This window comes from Mobula birostris, chromosome 21 (genome assembly GCF_030028105.1).
Source record: "Mobula birostris isolate sMobBir1 chromosome 21, sMobBir1.hap1, whole genome shotgun sequence".
In the NCBI taxonomy this organism is placed as follows: Eukaryota; Metazoa; Chordata; class Chondrichthyes; order Myliobatiformes; family Myliobatidae; genus Mobula; species Mobula birostris.
In genome coordinates, this window is record NC_092390.1 from 59,591,417 (window position 1) to 59,608,590 (window position 17,174).

The 17,174-nt window shown below is 43.1% G+C and overlaps 1 protein-coding gene across 3 annotated transcripts in view; it reads right to left on the reverse strand.

The window, feature by feature from the left end:
* Window positions 1-17,174, reverse strand: part of afap1l2 (actin filament associated protein 1-like 2) — a 276,181-nt gene that overhangs the window by 50,862 nt on the left and 208,145 nt on the right. For all 3 annotated transcript variants that reach the window (XM_072239587.1, XM_072239585.1, XM_072239586.1), the window contains 4 exons: window positions 15,719-15,809; window positions 13,200-13,405; window positions 9,088-9,267; window positions 560-649 (listed from right to left, as the gene is read on the reverse strand). In XM_072239587.1, the coding sequence (XP_072095688.1) occupies window positions 560-649; window positions 9,088-9,267; window positions 13,200-13,405; window positions 15,719-15,809 (567 nt within the window). The remainder of the gene's footprint in view (window positions 1-559; window positions 650-9,087; window positions 9,268-13,199; window positions 13,406-15,718; window positions 15,810-17,174) is intronic.

A 17,174-nucleotide genomic window follows, 5' to 3' on the forward strand; every position in this document is an offset into this window, starting at 1 on the left:
TGGCCTATTCCACACTGTATCTCAATAAATAAATAGCCTTCAATGCTGCCAGTCATAATGTTGTGAAATAATGCCCTTTGCAAATCCAAATGCACCGGGTTCCCAGTGTTCTTCCTGTCAGGTACACCCTCAGAGTCCACTAAGGTTGTCAAACAGTATTTCCATTTCATAAAACCATGTCGACCCTGCCTTGGATTATCAAGAGTTTCTATGTGTCCCAGACTAGCTGACAAGGGAAATCAGGTTAATGGGCTTGTGTTTTTTTTTCTTTCTTGAACAGTAGTTTAACATCTGATGGAATCTTTTCTGAATTGATAGAATGTGGAAGATCACAATGCAAAGATCTATTTTTTCTAACGATAATGATTGTTTATAAGTGGCTGTCTCCTTGTCACACACAGTTTCATGATGTTTTTGTGTATCTTTAGTGTCTCCTTTGAGGAAATCCATTTGAAAGTTTGTGTGGTACCTATAGGCCTCCACTGAGCTGAGGCCGGGCAAATAAGGACAAAGCACAGTATATGCAAAAGGTAACTGCATTCAGATAGTAATGACTCACCCTTTGGCCATGACTGCGGGAACACTCGACGGATACAAGATTTCCGTCAGGAAAAGTTTCACCTTGAATGTTGCTGATTTCTTGAATCACCTAAACAGTAGGGAAGAAATGTAGAAGTTCTGCAACTTTTAATTTATTTTTTTATTTGTTGAGATACAGTGTGGAATAGGCCTCTCCAGCTCTCAAGCCCTGCTGCCCAGCAAACCCATCCCGCCCCCGTGCTCCAGCCCTCGAGATCTGTTGCCCAGCAAACCTCCCGTACTCCAGCCCTTGAGATCTGTTGCCCAGCAAACCTCCCGTGCTCCAGCCCTCGAGACCTGCTGCCCAGCAAACCCCCTGTGCCCCGGCTCCTCGAGCTGTGCTGCCAGCAATCCCCCATGCCACCTTGTTCACATTTTAAAGCAATAGAATGGTAGCTAAAATGTTAATTGTTACCAATTAGATCATAGAGACATAGAGAGTCAAAGAGTCACACAACATTGAAACAGAGCGACACACACAAAATGCTGGAGAAACTCAGCAGGTCAGGTAGCATCAATGGAAATAAATAAACAGTCGATGTTTCGGGCTGAAGTCCTTCTTCAGGACTGGAATGGACAGGGGAAGATGTCACAATTAAAAGATGAGGGGGAGGGGAAGGAGGATAGCTGGAAGGTGACAGGTGAAGCCAAGTGGATTGGGAAGATAAAGGGCTGGAGAGGAAGGAATCTGATAGGAGAGGAGAGTGGAGCACAGGAGAGAGGGAAGCAGGAGAGTACTCGGGCAGAGGTGATAGGTAGATGAGAAGAGGTAAGAAGCCAGAGTAGGGAATAGAAGAAGAGGGGAGGGGGAGGATTTTTTTTTAACGGATGGAGAAATTGATATTCATGCCACACACATCAAAGTTGCTGGTGAACGCAGCAGGCCAGGCAGCATCTCTAGGAAGAGGTGCAGTCGATGTTTCAGGCCAAGACCCTTCGTCAGGACTAACTGAAGGAAGAGTGAGTAAGGGATTTGAAAGTTGGAGGGGGAGGGGGAGATCCAAAATGATAGGAGAAGACAGGAGGGAGAGGGATAGAGCCAAGAGCTGGACAGGTGATTGGCAAAAGGGGATACGAGAGGATCATGGGACAGGAGGTCCGGGAAGAAAGACGGGAGGGGGGGGGTACCCAGAGGATGGGCAAGAGGTATATTCAGAGGGACAGAGGGAGAAAAAGGAGAGTGAGAGAAAGAATGTGTGCATAAAAATAGGTAACAGATGGGGTACGAGGGGGAGGTGGGGCCTTAGCGGAAGTTAGAGAAGTCGATGTTCATGCCATCAGGTTGGAGGCTACCCAGACGGAATATAAGGTGTTGTTCCTCCAACCTGAGTGTGGCTCGTACCCCTCGTACCCCATCTGTTACTTATTTTTATGCACACATTCTTTCTCTCACTCTCCTTTTTCTCCCTCTGTCCTTCTGAATATACCTCTTGCCCATTCTCTGGGCCCCCCCACCCCCGTCTTTCTTCCCGGACCTTCTGTCCCATGATCCTCTCGTATCCTCTTTTGCCAATCACCTGTCCAGCTCTTGGCTCCATCCCTCCCCCTCCTGTCTTCTCCTATCATTTTGGATCTCCCCCTCCCCCTCCAACTTTCAAATCCCTTACTCACTCTTCCTTCAGTTAGTCCTGACGAAGGATCTCGGCCTGAAACGTCGACTGCACCTCTTCCTAGAGATGCTGCCTGGCCTGCTGCGTTCACCAGCAACTTTGATGTGTGCTGCTTGAATTTCCAGCATCTGCAGAATTCCTGTTGTTTGATATTCATGCCATCCTGTTGGAGGCTACTCAGACAGAGTATAAGGTGTTGCTCCTCCACCTTGAGGGTGGCCTCATCTTGGCACCAGAGGAGCCATGGACTGACATATTGGAATGGACATGTTGGGAAATGGAATTAAAACACTTGTGGTGGATGGTGCAGAGGTGCTTGATGAAGCGATCCCCCAATTTTCCATGGGCCTCACCAGTGTAGAGGAAGCCACATTGGGAGCACTGGACACAATAGATGACCCCAGTAGATTTGCAAGTGAAGAACTGTTTGGGGCCCTGAATGGAGGTGAATGGACAGGGGTAGCACTTTGGCTGCTTGCTGGGATAAGTGCTGGGTGGGTGATCAGTTGGGAGGTTTGAACAGACAAGGACTCATGGAGAGAGCAAGTGCTGCAGAAAGTTGGGTGGGGGGAGGTAAAGATATGCCTGGTGGTTGAATACCTGCGGAGATGATAAAAGTTGTGGAGAATGACATGTTGGATGCAGTGGCTCACGGGGGTGGTAGGTAAGGATGAGAGGAACTCCATCACTGTTAAGGCAGCCCAACTGGTACATGATGATCAAGATGCCCATTTAATCTAGTTCCATTGACTTGCGTTTGCCCCTCTAAACCTTTCCTATCTATGTACCTGTCCAAGGGCCTTTTAAATGTGGGTTATGTACCTGCCTTTACCACTTCCTCTGGCAGCTCATTCCACATACGGACCATCCTCAGGGTCCTATTACATCTCTCTCCCACACCCTCTGGTTCTAGATTCCCCAGCTCTGGGAAAGAGAATATGTGTATTCACATGGTCCTCATGATTTTATACAACCTTCTAAGGTCAAAGATTCAAAGTATGTTTATTATCAAAGTATGCATGCAATATACAACCCTGAGACTCATCTTCCCCACAGACAGCCTCAAAACAAAGAAGCACCATGGAACCCACTCAAAAAGAAACATCAATCACCCCCATGCAAAAAAAAACAACTGTGAAAAAACGGCAACAAGAAAGCGCAAAAAACACAGATTATTAAAACACAAAATCAGAAGAGTCCAGGCATATTCAGGTCAGCTGATTGGCCACTCCTCATTCTCCAATGCGCCAATGAATAAAACCCAACTTGTTCAACCTCTCCCTATAACTCAGTCCCTCGAGTCCCTGCAATGTCAGGTGAGAAAATTTAAAAAACACCAACCGCACTTGGATTTCCTATCCTGTTGCATCTGAGCTTTGAGATATTTTGCACCGACTTTCTGTCTGCCTGATATTTGCATTATTAACTAATTTATTTATTGGGATACAGTGTGGAATATGCCCATTCCAGTCCTTTGAGCTGTACCACCAGCAATCCCCCAATTTCACCCTACCCAATTGAAAATTGTCCCATGCTTAGGCTAAGGTTAAATTGAGGGTTGTTGGGCTGCAAGGCTCAAAGGGCTGGACGGACCTATTCTGTGGTGTATCTCCAAATGAAATAAATAAGATCAGGAATTGTGTTTCTGAAGTCTCTCATTATTGATTCTACACAGACAAACCCTAACACTTTGGCTGCATCTATAGTCCTTGAACTGATTTCAGTGTTTTAAACTTTGAAAACAAATCCAAAATATTATTTTGTGGTCTTTTCTCTATTTCTCGTCATCAATTCCCCAGTACATCGCTGAATCAAAGAGATTCTCTTAGCATTCAGTGATGGTCTTACTGACATACAGAGAGATCATTCAGTTTGTTGTATCTTACAAGAAAGCATTCAAAAATAGCTCTTAAGTGAAGCACAACTTACATTTAAAGGAGCAGTTGTAATAGTTGTATCAATAGAAACAGCAGACAGTGAAGCAACTGCAAGTTTCGCTACAAACCTGCATTGGGCTGGTGTATGTGAGCCCCTTCCACAACAGTGACACAATTTGTTCACCCAGGCAGGTTTCTGTCTAGATGCTACAATTTTGGTTATGCTCTCTTTCATTCCTGTCTGCTACTACTGATCAACTGTCCTACTCATCAGTCTATTTTCCCAGTCTACTTTAACCAGCTCTGTCCTCATGGAATTGTAATTGCCATTACTTCAGTTTAGGATGCTAGATTCTGACCCACGTTTCTCACTCTCAGTCTGAACTTAAAATTTACCAAGCACTGATCATGTTTTCCTAGGGGATCCATTACCATGCTTTAATTAAATAATTATGTCTTATTACATAACTCCACGCCTAAAATAGCCTGCTCCCCAGGGTTTCTCAGGGCAACATATTGCTCTAAGAAGCCATTCCAAATCCACTCTATGCTTTTATCCTTCAGACTACCCTTGCCAATTTGATCTGCCAAAACTGATTTAAACTGCCTGTGATTATTGCATTGCCTTTCCTACAAGACTCTGTTACTTTATAATTAATTCATGATGTGGGAAACAAATTACAACAGGAGATAGAAAAAGCTTGTAAAAAGGGCAATGTTACAATAGTCATGGAGGATTTCAACATTCAGGTAGGTTGGGAAAATCCGGTTGGCATCAGATCCCAAGAGATGAAATTCGTAGAATACCTATGACCTGGCTTTTTAGAGAGCTGGTGGCTGAGCCCATCAGTGAAAGGCAATTCTGGAATGGATGTTGTGGAATGACCCAAATTTGATTAGAGAGCTTAAGGTTAAGGAACCCTTAGGAGACAGTTAGCATAGTATGACACAATTCACCCTGCAGTTTGAGAGGGAGAAGCTAAAGTCAGATGTATCAGTATTACAGTGAAATAAAGGGAATTACAGGGGTATGAGAGAGGAGCTGGCCAAAATTGATAGGAAGGGGGACAGTAGCAAGGATGTTGGCAAAAGAGCAATGCCTGGAGATTCCAGAGGCCATTTGGAAGGTACAGGATAGATATATCCCAAAGACAAAGACATATTCTAAAGGAAAGATGAGGCAACCATGACTGACAAGGAAAGTCAAAGAGAGGGCATATAATATAGCAACAATTAGTGGGAGAGTTTTTAAAAACCAACAGAAGGCAACTAAGAAAGCCATGAGAAAAGATTAAATATGAAGGTAAGATTGCCAAGAGGATACCTAAGGTTTTTTTGCAAATATCTATCTCTCTATCTGTCTATATACACAGATAGCTAGAATAAAAAAGAGGAAATTGGACCATTGGAAAATGATGCTAGAGAGGTAGTAATGGGGGAACAAAGAAGTGGCAGCTGAACTGAATTAGTATTTTGTACCTTTCTTCACTGTGGAAGACACTAGCAGAATGAGTATTGTTGCTATTACTAAGGAGAAGGTGTTTGGGAAGCTGAAAGGTCTGAAGACAGTTAAGTCACCTGGACTAGATGGACTACACCTCAGGATTCTGAAAGAGGTAGATGAAGAGATTGTGGAAGCATTAGTAATGATATCACTAGATTTTGGAAGGGTTCTGAACAACTGGAAAATTGTAAATGTCACTCCACTCTTTAAGAATGAAGCCAGGCAGAAGAAAGGAAATTACAGGCCAGTTGGCATGACTTCAGTGGTTGGGTATATATCAGAGTCCATTATTAAGGATGATATTTTGTGGCACATGGAGTGATAAAATAGGCCAACATCAGCATGGTTTCCTTAAGGGGGGAAATCTGGCCTGACATAGCTGTTGGAATTCTTTGAAGAAATAACAAGCAGGATAGAATCGGTTGATGTTGTGTAATTGGATTTTCAGAAAGCCTTGAACAAGGTGCCACACATGAGGTTACTTACAAGATAAGAGCCCGTGGTATTACCGGAAAGACTCCAGCATGGAGAGAAGATCAGCTGTCCGGGAGGAGGCAAAGTGTGTGAATGAAGGGGAAACAACAGGAATTCTGCAGATGCTGGAAATTCAAGCAACACACATCAAAGTTGCTGGTGAACGCAGCAGGCCAGGCAGCATCTGTAGGAAGAGGTGCAGTCGACATTTCAGGCCGAGACCCTTCGTCAGGACTAACTGAAGGAAGAGTGAGTAAGGGATTTGAAAGTTGGAGGGGGAGGGGGAGATCCAAAATGTTAGGAGAAGACAGGAGGGGGAGGGATAGAGCCAAGAGCTGGACAGGTGATAGGCAAAAGGGGATACGAGAGGATCATGGGACAGGAGGTCCAGGAAGAAAGACAAGGAGGTGGGGAGGTGGGGGGGGGGACCCAGAGGATGGGCAAGAGGTATATTCAGAGGGACAGAGGGAGAAAAAGGAGAGTGAGAGAAAGAAAGTCTGCATAAAAATAAATAACAGATGGGGTACGAGGGGGAGGTGGGGCCTTAGCGGAAGTTAGAGAAGTCGATGTTCATGCCATCAGGTTGGAGGCTACCCAGACGGAATATAAGGTGTTGTTCCTCCAACCTGAGTGTGGCTTCATCTTTACAGTAGAGGAGGCCGTGGATGGACATGTCAGAATGGGAATGGGATGTGGAATTAAAATGTGTAGCCACTGGGAGATCCTGTTTTCTCTGGCGGACAGAGCGTAGATGTTCAGCAAAGCGGTCTCCCAGTCTGCGTCGGGTCTCGCCAATATATAAAAGGCCACATCGGGAACACCGGACGCAGTATATCACCCCAGTCGACTCACAGGTGAAGTGTTGCCTCACCTGGAAGGACTGTTTTGGGCCCTGAATGGTGGTAAGGGAGGAAGTGTAAGGGCATGTGTAGCACTTGTTCTGCCTACACGGATAAGTGCCAGGAGGGAGATCAGTGGGGAGGGATGGGGGGGACGAATGGACAAGGGAGTTGTGTAGGGAGCGATCCCTGCGGAATGCAGAGAGGGGGGGGAGGGAAAGATGTGCTTAGTGGTGGGATCCCTTTTCTGGCTACCAGTTTCACAGGGGGTGGTGTTGGGCAGCTTCTTTTGACATTATATGTCAATGACTTGGATTGATGGTTTTCTGGCCAGGTTTGTCAAGGATATGAAGATAGATGGAGAGGGAGGTAATGTTGAGGAAGCAGAGAGTCTGCAGAATGACTTAGACAGATTGGGGGAATTGGCAAAGAAGTAGCAGATGGAATATAATGTAGGGAACTGTTTGGTCATGCATGTTCATAGGAGGAATAAAGGCATAGACTATTTTCTGAATGGTGAGAATCTTCAAAAATCAGAGGTGCAAAGGGACTTGGGAGTCCTTGTGCAGAATTCCCCTAAGGTTAACTTCCAATTGAGTTGGTGGTAAGGAAGGCAAATGCAATGTTAGCATTCATTTTGAGAGGACTAGAATACAAAAGCAAAGATGTAATGCTGAGTCTTTATAAGGCATTGGTCAGACTTCACTTGGAATATTGTGAGCAGTTTTGGACTCCTTATCTAAGAAAAGATGAATAGGCATTGGAAAAGGTCCAGAAGAGGTTCTCGAGAATGACTCTGAAATGAAAGAGTTAACACATGAGGAGTATTTGATAGCCCTGGTCTGTACTCACTGGAGTTTAGATGAATGTGGGGGGGGGGGGGGGGCGGGGGAGGGTGGAGATTCTCAATGAAACTTATCAAATATTGAAAGGGCTAGATAGCGTGAATGTGGAGAGGATGTTTCCTATAGTGGGTGAGTCTGAGACTAGAGTGCACAACCTCAGAATGGAGGGATGTCCCTTTAGAACAGAGATGAGGAGAAATTTCTTTAGCCAGATGGTGGTGAGTCTATGGAATTCATTGCCATAGATGGCTGTGGAGGCCAAGTCATTGAGTATATTTAAAGCAAAGATTAGGTTCTTGATTAGTCAGGGCAATCAAGATTTTTGGAGGAAACGGGGGACTGGGGCTGAAAGGGATAGTAAATAGCCATGGTGGAGCAGACTCGATGGGTCAAATGGCCTGATTCTGCTCCTATATCACATGGTTTCCACAGTGCAGCTGCTGTTAGGGGCTAAATCAAAACTTCTTTCCACAGAATGTCGTAGGAAGGGGAGTCCCCATTGCAAAGAGTGCTTTGTGCAGATGAATGCCTCCAAGGAGGAAGGTCAATACTCCTGAGAAAGAGAGTGAGCGAGCCAGTTTGCTCTTCGAGTGGAGCTTGAAAATGTGCCGGGTGTTTTCACACAGACTGTGAGTAAGAAATACAACCCTTAAAACCCAGTTTTGGAAAGGATGAACTCCAATAGTTCTGTGCACACTGGATTTGTTTAACGGGCATGGACCCTTTTATTTTCTTTTATTTGCTTTTCCCTACTAACTGTTGATAAAGCCGAAATTGGTAAATATACTTCCTTTATAATTTTATGCGCTGTGCGATCTGCTATTTCTCGCTAACCAACAATTGTGTATGAGCAATATTTAAACAGCACTTGCTCAAATCGAGGTTTCTTTAATCGGAACTTCATGACGTTCCTGTTTGTTTGATCCCCAAATCAAGCTGACACGAGACGTATATTGTTTATGAACGGTGGCTTCTCACCGCTGAGTCACGTGGCCGTTAGCGGAGCCGGCTAATGAGCCGAGTTTGTATGAGTCCAGTGAAAGGGGTTACACATGTAAAAATTAGTACTGTGCACAATTTCCTCAATGTTTCTTCATTGCTAATTAGCCTCTTCATTCAATCTAAGGCGATGGGTTACGAGACTTACAATGTAAGTTTACTGCCGTTGTGGTAGGCTATTAGCCCATTTCTCAACAGGACCAGATTTTTAGCAGGAACTATTTTCAACTTTTTAGTGTTTATTGGAGTTCTTCAATCTGTATTTTATGTCTACCGAGGCCTGATCTTTACAACTCAAGAATCACTCCTGTTAATGTAAAAATTTCAATAGAATATGCATCTCTATCATGATCTTCTCACCTTTAACCACTGATCTGCTTGATCCTTGCTTTGAAGACCCAGCACAATTACATCTGAATTGACTGGCGTGATCTTCAAAGTATGTTCTTTCTTTTTGACTTGCTTCTCTTTATATACAATGTTACATCCAATCAGGCTGACATCCAGCTGAGGATTCTGATCCTTTGAACTTTTGTAACACTGGAAGATAGGGGGGAAATACATATGGAACATGATTAGTTAAAAATAAACACTGATTTCTAACCTAATAAATGGTATGAAAATCATCCTTTACAAAAAAAATCAAACCAGATATGGTAGATCTCTCCTGATGAAGGATCTCAGCAGATATGGGTACAGGGCAGGAATCTGAATGTTATTACCTGGTACAACAATGTCAACCCAACTGTGTTAAATTATGTGACAATGTACTTAGGTGGACATTTGACTGACAAGGATTACCCCAGTTCAAGGTAATCTCAACTACAAGTTCTCAAATGTATTGTATTATCTTTCACACATTGGCAAAAGATAGATTTAAGAATTTTAATTATTCAATTCCCTCTTTCACATTTTATTTCAACTTCTGTAAAGTACACAGTGCAAGGTTTGCTGTCAGCTGAATAATGCTACACCCCAGCCTGCTCTATGGCCTTTGAGTGTTATGGACTATTGAAGTCACTTGTTGCACATAAATATAGATTTTTAAAAAAATAAGCCATACCACATGCATTGTAAATATCTGTTTTGCATGGACTGGAGTAGCACCACAATCTCGTTATCCTGGGCAATGACAATAAATTTCTATTCAATTTAAGGATATCCTACATTTCATTGAATGGTAAGCATGCTATTTCTCCCTCAATAATTATCATGCTCTAATAATCTTATGAGTGCAAAGTTCTATGCCATGATTAGTGCTTGCTCAGAGAAATATCAAGGAGTATTTGGAAACAAGAATGGAACATAATTGGGAAATCCCTGATTAGAATACTTCATGCATTCTTATGTTAGCAGAAGCATTGTTCTCTTCCATGGCTAAAAGCTCATGAAGCAAGCCACAATGTCACTACTTCACAGCCAGAAAATGCCATCGTAAGTGTAAGGTGGTGTCCCCACCTAATGAATCTCTAGCAAGAGAATTGATGAGATGTCTTTCCCATTCACATTCTCCTTATTGTTGTATAAACAGGCACAGCCTCAGCATGGAGGGACATCATTTTACAGCAGAGATGAGGAGGAATTTCTTTAGTCAAAGAGTGGTGAATCTGTGGAATTCATTGCCACAGGAAGCTGAGGAGGCCAGGTCATTGGGTGTATTTAAGATGGTGGTTGATAGATTCTTGATAAGTCAGGGCGTGAAAGGTTACAGGGAAAAGGCAAGAAAATGGCGTTGAGAGGGAAATGGATCAGCCGTGATCAAATGCGGGAGCAGACTTGATGGGCCAAATTGCCTCATGCTACTCCTATGTCTTATGGTCTTTTCTACACCAGGGCACAATGAAATTTGAAATTCCTTGCTCGTGTGATTTCACAAAATGACATCAGAATCAGAATCAGGTGTATTATCACCAGCTTGTGTTGTAAAATTTGTTAACTTAGCAGCAGCAGTTCAATGCAATACACGATAATATAGAAAGAAAAAAATGAACAAGTAGATCAATTACAGTAAATATATATATGTATGTATATTAAATAGTTAGATTAAAAATAGTGCAAACAGAAATAATATACATAAAAAAGTGAGGTAGCATTCATGGGTCCAATGTCCGTTCAGAAATCTGATGGCGGAGGGGAAGAAGCCGTTCCTGAATCACTGCTCCTTGAAGACGTCTTGGATACTACAGAGACTAGTACTCAAGATGGAGCTGATTAATTTTGCAACTTTCTGTATCTTCTTTTGATCCTGTATAGTAGCCCCCCCATCCTCCCCCCCAATACCAGGCAGTGATGCAGCCTGTCAGAAGGTTCTCCATGATACTTCTGTGGAAGTTTTACGAGTGTCTTAGGTGACAAACCAAATCTCTTCAAACTCTTGATGAAATGTAGACACTGCCTTGCCTTCTTTATAGCTTCATGGATATGTTGGAACCAGGTTAGGTCCTCAGAGATATTAGCACCCAGAAACTTGAAATTGCTCACTCTCTCTACCTCTGGTCTCACTATGAGGATTGATTCGCATTCCCTTGTCTTACCCTTCCTGAAGTCCACAATCAGTACTTTCATATTACTGACATTGAGTGCAAGGTTGTTGCTATGACACCACTCCACTAGCTGGTATATCTTGTTCCTGTACGCTCTCGCCATCTGAGATTCTACCAACAACGGTTGTGTCATCAGCAAGCTTAGCAATCAGCAAATTGAGCCATACCTAGTCGCACAGTCATGGGTACAAAGAGAGTAGAGCAGTGGTCTAAGGATACGCCCCTGAAGTGCACCAGTGTTGATCGTCAGTGAGGAGGAGATATTATTACCAATCTGCACAGTTTGTGGTCTTCCAGTTAAGAAGTCAAGCATCTAGTTGTAGAGGGAGTTACAGAGGCCCAGGTTCTGTAGCTTCTCAATCAGGACTATGGAAATAATGGTGTTAAACGCTCAGCTATAATCAATGAACAGGTGTTTGTATTGTCCAAGTGATCTAAGGCCATGCGAAGAGCCATTAAAATTGCATCTGGTGTAGACCTATTGTGGTGATAGGCAAATTGCAGTGGGTCCAGGTCATTCCTGAGACAGGAGTTCATTCTACCTATGATTAACCTCTCAAAGCATTTCATCACCATATATGTGAGTGCTACTGAATGATAGTCATTAAGGCAGCTCACACGACTCTTCTTAGGCACAGGTATAATTGGTGCCCTTTTGAAGCAGGTGGGACTATTATTTTGGTCAACCTAACATCTGAAGCCAGAAAACTTCCAGAGTTCTCTGGAATTCTATAGCTCATTCCTACAGTCCTGATTGAAAAGCTACAGAACCTGGGTCTCTGTACCTCCCTCTGCAACTGGATCCTCAACGTCCTAACTGGAAGACCATCATCTGTGTGGACTGGTAATAATATCTCCTCCTTGCTGATGATCAACAGCTGGTGTATCTCAGGGATGTGTGCTTATCCCACTGCTCTACTCGCTGTACACCCATGACCCATACTAGCCGCAGCTCAAATGCCATCTATAAACTTGCTGATGATACAACCACTGTTGGCAGGATCTCAGATGGAGAGATGGAGACAAGAGGGTGTACAGGAGTGAGATATACCTGCTAAATGTGTGGTGTTGCAACCTTGCACTCAATATCAGTAGGTCCAAAGAGCTCATTGTGGAGTTCAGGATGAGGGAACACACACCAATCCTCATAGAGGGATCAGAGGTGGAGAGAGTGAGCAATTTCAAGTTCATGGGTGTCAATATCTCTGAGCATTTAACCTGGTCCTAACATATCGTTGCAGCTATAAATAAGGCAAGACAGTGGCTATATTTTATTAGGAGTTTGAAGAGATTTGGTATGTCACCTAAAACACTCAAAAGCTTCTACAGATGGAGAGTATTCTAACTGGCTGCATCACTGTCTGGCATGGGGGCTACTACACAGGATAGCAGTAAGCTGCATTGAGTTGTAAAATTAGTCAGCTCCATCATGGGCTCTGTAGTATCCAAGACATCTTCAAAGAGCTGTGCCTCAGAAAGGCAGTGTCCACCATTAAGGACCTCCACCACCCAGGACATGCCCCCTTCTCATTGTTACCATCAGGTAGGAGGTACAGAAGCCTGAAGACACACACTGTGATTCAGGAACAGCTCCCTCCCCTCCGCCATACGATTTCTGAATGGACACTGAACATTGAACCCATGTACACAACTACCTCACTATTTTTTATTCCTGCTTTTGCCCTATTTATTTAAGGCAGAAACGTTAACTCAGTTAAACAAGTTAATAAGAGAAATGTCACATGAAATTGTTATTATCCATAACAAGCAACAGAGTTTTTTTTATTAATAGCTGAAGTTCCATTTTCCCTCTTAGTAAGAATTACTTCATTGCTGGAGTTCACACATAATTTTGAACATTGGTATTAAAATGTCTTCACTATATCGAACAACAATACTTTGCCACTATTATCTATAGTACACATTTACCAGAAGCTTGCATTCCTTGATGACGCACAGTTGTTTGGCCCACTGTCCCAGCCATTTCTTTCGCCAGAGGAAGGCACAAATCCGGGCATCTTTCATCAGCTCAATGGAAGCTTCTGGAGAAGGCCACTGATGGGTCATTGATTTCCCTTTGGTATTCTCTTCTTCATCATAGGATTCATAGGAGCTACTAACCGCTTCAGCCTCATCTGTAGTGAATAAAGCAAGGATATTTTTAACAAAGTTACTTTTGCTGTAATGAGCTTTTCAGGCCTGTGCGGGGCGCCAGAGAGTGGTGGACTCCGAGGTTTTTAGAGCACCTGAACTGGTTAATTGTTGTTTAATAAAAGTCGTTAATTGTTCAGAGTTCCTTGTGTTTTCCTCGAGTGACTCATTCTCTGTAATGCGGTCTCCTAGTGCTTTCTATTTAAGCCTGTTAGGTTTACCTTGACAGGCTCAGGCATTCCCATCTTACTGGTATTACTAAAGCAAACGCCCGATTAGCATTAACTGCAGGGTCCTAATTTTGAGAATGTTACTTCTCGCGGTGTCGTGAAGCTGAGCCACTGAAGTTCTTTTGGAATTATTATGAATAAACTCTAGTCGCCGTCTTTACATCAGAGCTTGCCTTTCCTCTGAACTTGGGTTCCAATAGTGCCAGTGCATATGGTGACAGCAAGCACAGCATGACATATTGAACAATGGACAAGCCGAGCAGGTCAGGCAACGTCTATGGAAAGAGATGGACTGTCAATGCTTCAGGTCAAGACCCTTCATTTGGTCTGAAAGATAGAAGGATGTAGCCAGTACAACTTTATTTTTGGGTTAGCCCTTTTAACAAGCAATGACACTATTTACGAAACAGTCTCTGCTTAGCAGTGCACTATTCCCTATACCGCATGATGTTTAACACTTCTGGAAGAGTACTAGCTCTTGGTTGGAGAGACCTTCCCCAACATTCCCTTGTCTACAAGATTAATACATTTTACACATTTAATTCATCCTTTAGTCGACTCAATAGTTAAATTAACCAAACTTGTTCTGCTGGCTTCAACTTCATAGTTATCATATAGGCACCTTCAGGTTGAATAATACACACCAGTGAACAAGTCTTGGAAAACAAAGGTTCTTGAGAATGATAGAGAGAAATTGTGAACTGACTTCTCTCCTAACCAAATAACTAGTTACCAAGATACATTGCAAAGGGGCTGCCAGGACATTAAGGGGCTGAAAGGTTTCAGGGGAGAGACAGCCTATTCTGACATGTTCTCACACTTGTCTATTGACTGTTACATGTGGTGAGATAAGGGCGGGCCCCTGCTTTGCCTACAAATTGGAGAGCTCTCATGTCTACAGCAGAATTAAGCCATTTGGCCCATGAGTCTGTCCCACAATTCAGTCATGGTTGTTTTTTTCCATCCCCATTCTCCTGCCTTCTCCTCTTAACCCCCTTATTAATTAAGAACTTGTCAATCTCTGCCTTAACTGTACCCAATGAGTTGGCATCAATAGCATTATTCTACAGATTCATTGCTTTCTGGTTGAGAAAAATTCCTCCTCTTTTCAGTTTTTAAAGTACTTGCCTTTATTCTGAGGCTGTGCCCTCTGATCCCAGACTCTACTATTCATGGAAATTTCCTCTTCTCCTCCACTCTATCCAGGCCTTTAAGCATCTGATAGATTTCAATGAGTGCTCCCCTCCAGGTGAGGTTCTAGAAAATATCTTAAAACAACGTAATTCTACTTTCCCACTTGTGGTCAAGGCCACAGTCCTGCCTCAGGCCTAAAACTTGCCCCAATTCTCCCATTTGGTGGCAGGTCCCTAATTTGACTGTTCCTCATCTGGCACTCGCAGTCCTTCCCAAAACTTCATTTCCTGGCCCCCTCCTCCCATTGCATATCAATGGGGAAATCACCATTTCTATTCCATACAAAGGCAGCAAGGATCCTGCCATGTGCCATTGCTTTCAGTTCCTGACCCAACAGATTGTGCGTGTTACGCTGCATTCAAAGGGCCCTGCAGTTATCCCTAACAGGGTAAATTAACTTTCAGGTTTTGATGAGAAATTCTTTAGTTCATACTTAGTAAGTAGATTCAATTCTACAGCTACATGGTAGCATAGTGGTTAACACAGCGGTTTACAGTACCAGCGACTGGGGTTCAATTCCTGCCACTGACTGTAAGGGGTTCATTCTCCCCGTGACTGCTTGGGTTTTCTTTGGGTGCTCCAGTTTCCTCCCACGGTCCAAAGATGTATCAGTTGCTAGCTTAATTGGTCATTGGGAATTGTCCTGTGATTAGGTTAGGATAAAATCCTGGGATGGTTGGGCAGCGTGGCTCGAAGGGCCTGAGGTGCCTATTCAGTGCTGTATCTCAATAAATACAATAAATAAAACTGTTGGCTAAATACTTGGAAGATGAAAAGGGTTTCTGATGTTAATAATATATATAAATTCATGGCCAGAAAGTAGCAGGGTTTCAATGGAACAAAACGGAAGTTGAATGGATTGCTGTGACATACCAATATTAACAGTGTCATATGGTTCAGCCTCCTCATAGTGTCCTTCAACAGGTTCAGCTCTGCCCAAAGGGAACAGCTCTCTCTCTGCTACCTGCAGTACAAAGTAGACAAATTAGTAAATGCCAGATCACACTGGGTATACTTGAATCCTCCGAGATTTCCTACTACAATGGATGTGCTAGGTCAAGGCTTCCCAACCTTTTCTAAGCCATGGACCAGCACCATTAAGCAAGGGGTCTGTGGAGCCCAGGTTGGGAACCCTTGTGCTAGATATTGACTGTTTAGTTAAAATGTTAATTCACTCAATCATCATATATTGGACAGGAGACAAAAAGAAGTAGAAGATGCAGAAGGAAAGTTGAAATTGGAAATGTTGATCAGCAGGCTCGTCAGTAATCGTGAAGAGAGAAGATATATTATGGTGTGTTTGCTCAGTGGGAAAAAATTGGGCAAAGATAGACCGCAGCCCACAAGATTTATCTTTGAGATCATTATTTGCATAATCCCTATTTAAAATCACATATGAATCTATTTACCATTATATTACACTGTATCTCTGACAAACCTGAAGTTATTGTCAGTACCAGAGAGAACGCGAGTGTATATGACCACAACAAATTGTGGAATGATAAGAACAAGAGATTGGAACGTAGTCCCTAAACACCTGAAAATATTTTTCATCTGTACAATTTATAATCTGTTCTTCTGCCCTTTAAAGTTCGTGTGGAATACATTGAAAACACGGCTGTCAGTCCAGCTAACACGAGAGAAAATCCTAACTGGTTACAAATCAGCTGCTAGCAAGTTTGACATGTGCTTCACCTACAGTGTCTCTAGGCTTTTTTTGTGGCTGTTTACTAACAAAAGACAGTTCAATCAAAAACATCCTTTATTGAAGGTAATTAAACTCCCAGGTATCAGCGGCCAGAATACAATGTCAGAATCAGACTCAGGTTTAATATCACTCTCATATGTCCTGAAATTTGTTGTTATGTGGCAACAGTACATGACAATTCATTATAATAAAAACTGTAAAATACAGTATGAAGCATCGATGTTAAAACAGTTGAATAAAATAATTTGTGCAAAAAAGAGAAAAAAAGTAGTGAGGTAGTGTTCATGGGTTCAATGTCCATTCAGAAATCAGATGGCAGAGGGGGAGAAGCTGTTCCTGAATCACTGAGTGTGTGTCTTCAGGCTCCTGTACCTCCTACCTGATGGTAGCAGTGAGAAGGACTATGTTCTGGGTGATGGGGGTTCTTAATGATGGATGCATCTTTTGATGTATTGCCCTTTGAAGGTTTTCTGAATGCAGGGGAGGTTAGTGCCCATGATGGATCGCATGCAGTGACACCCATATACCAGACAGTGATGCAGCCAGTTAGAACAGCGGTCCCCAACCACCGGGCCGCAAAGCATGTGCTTCCGGGCCGCGAGGAAACGATATGATTTGGCG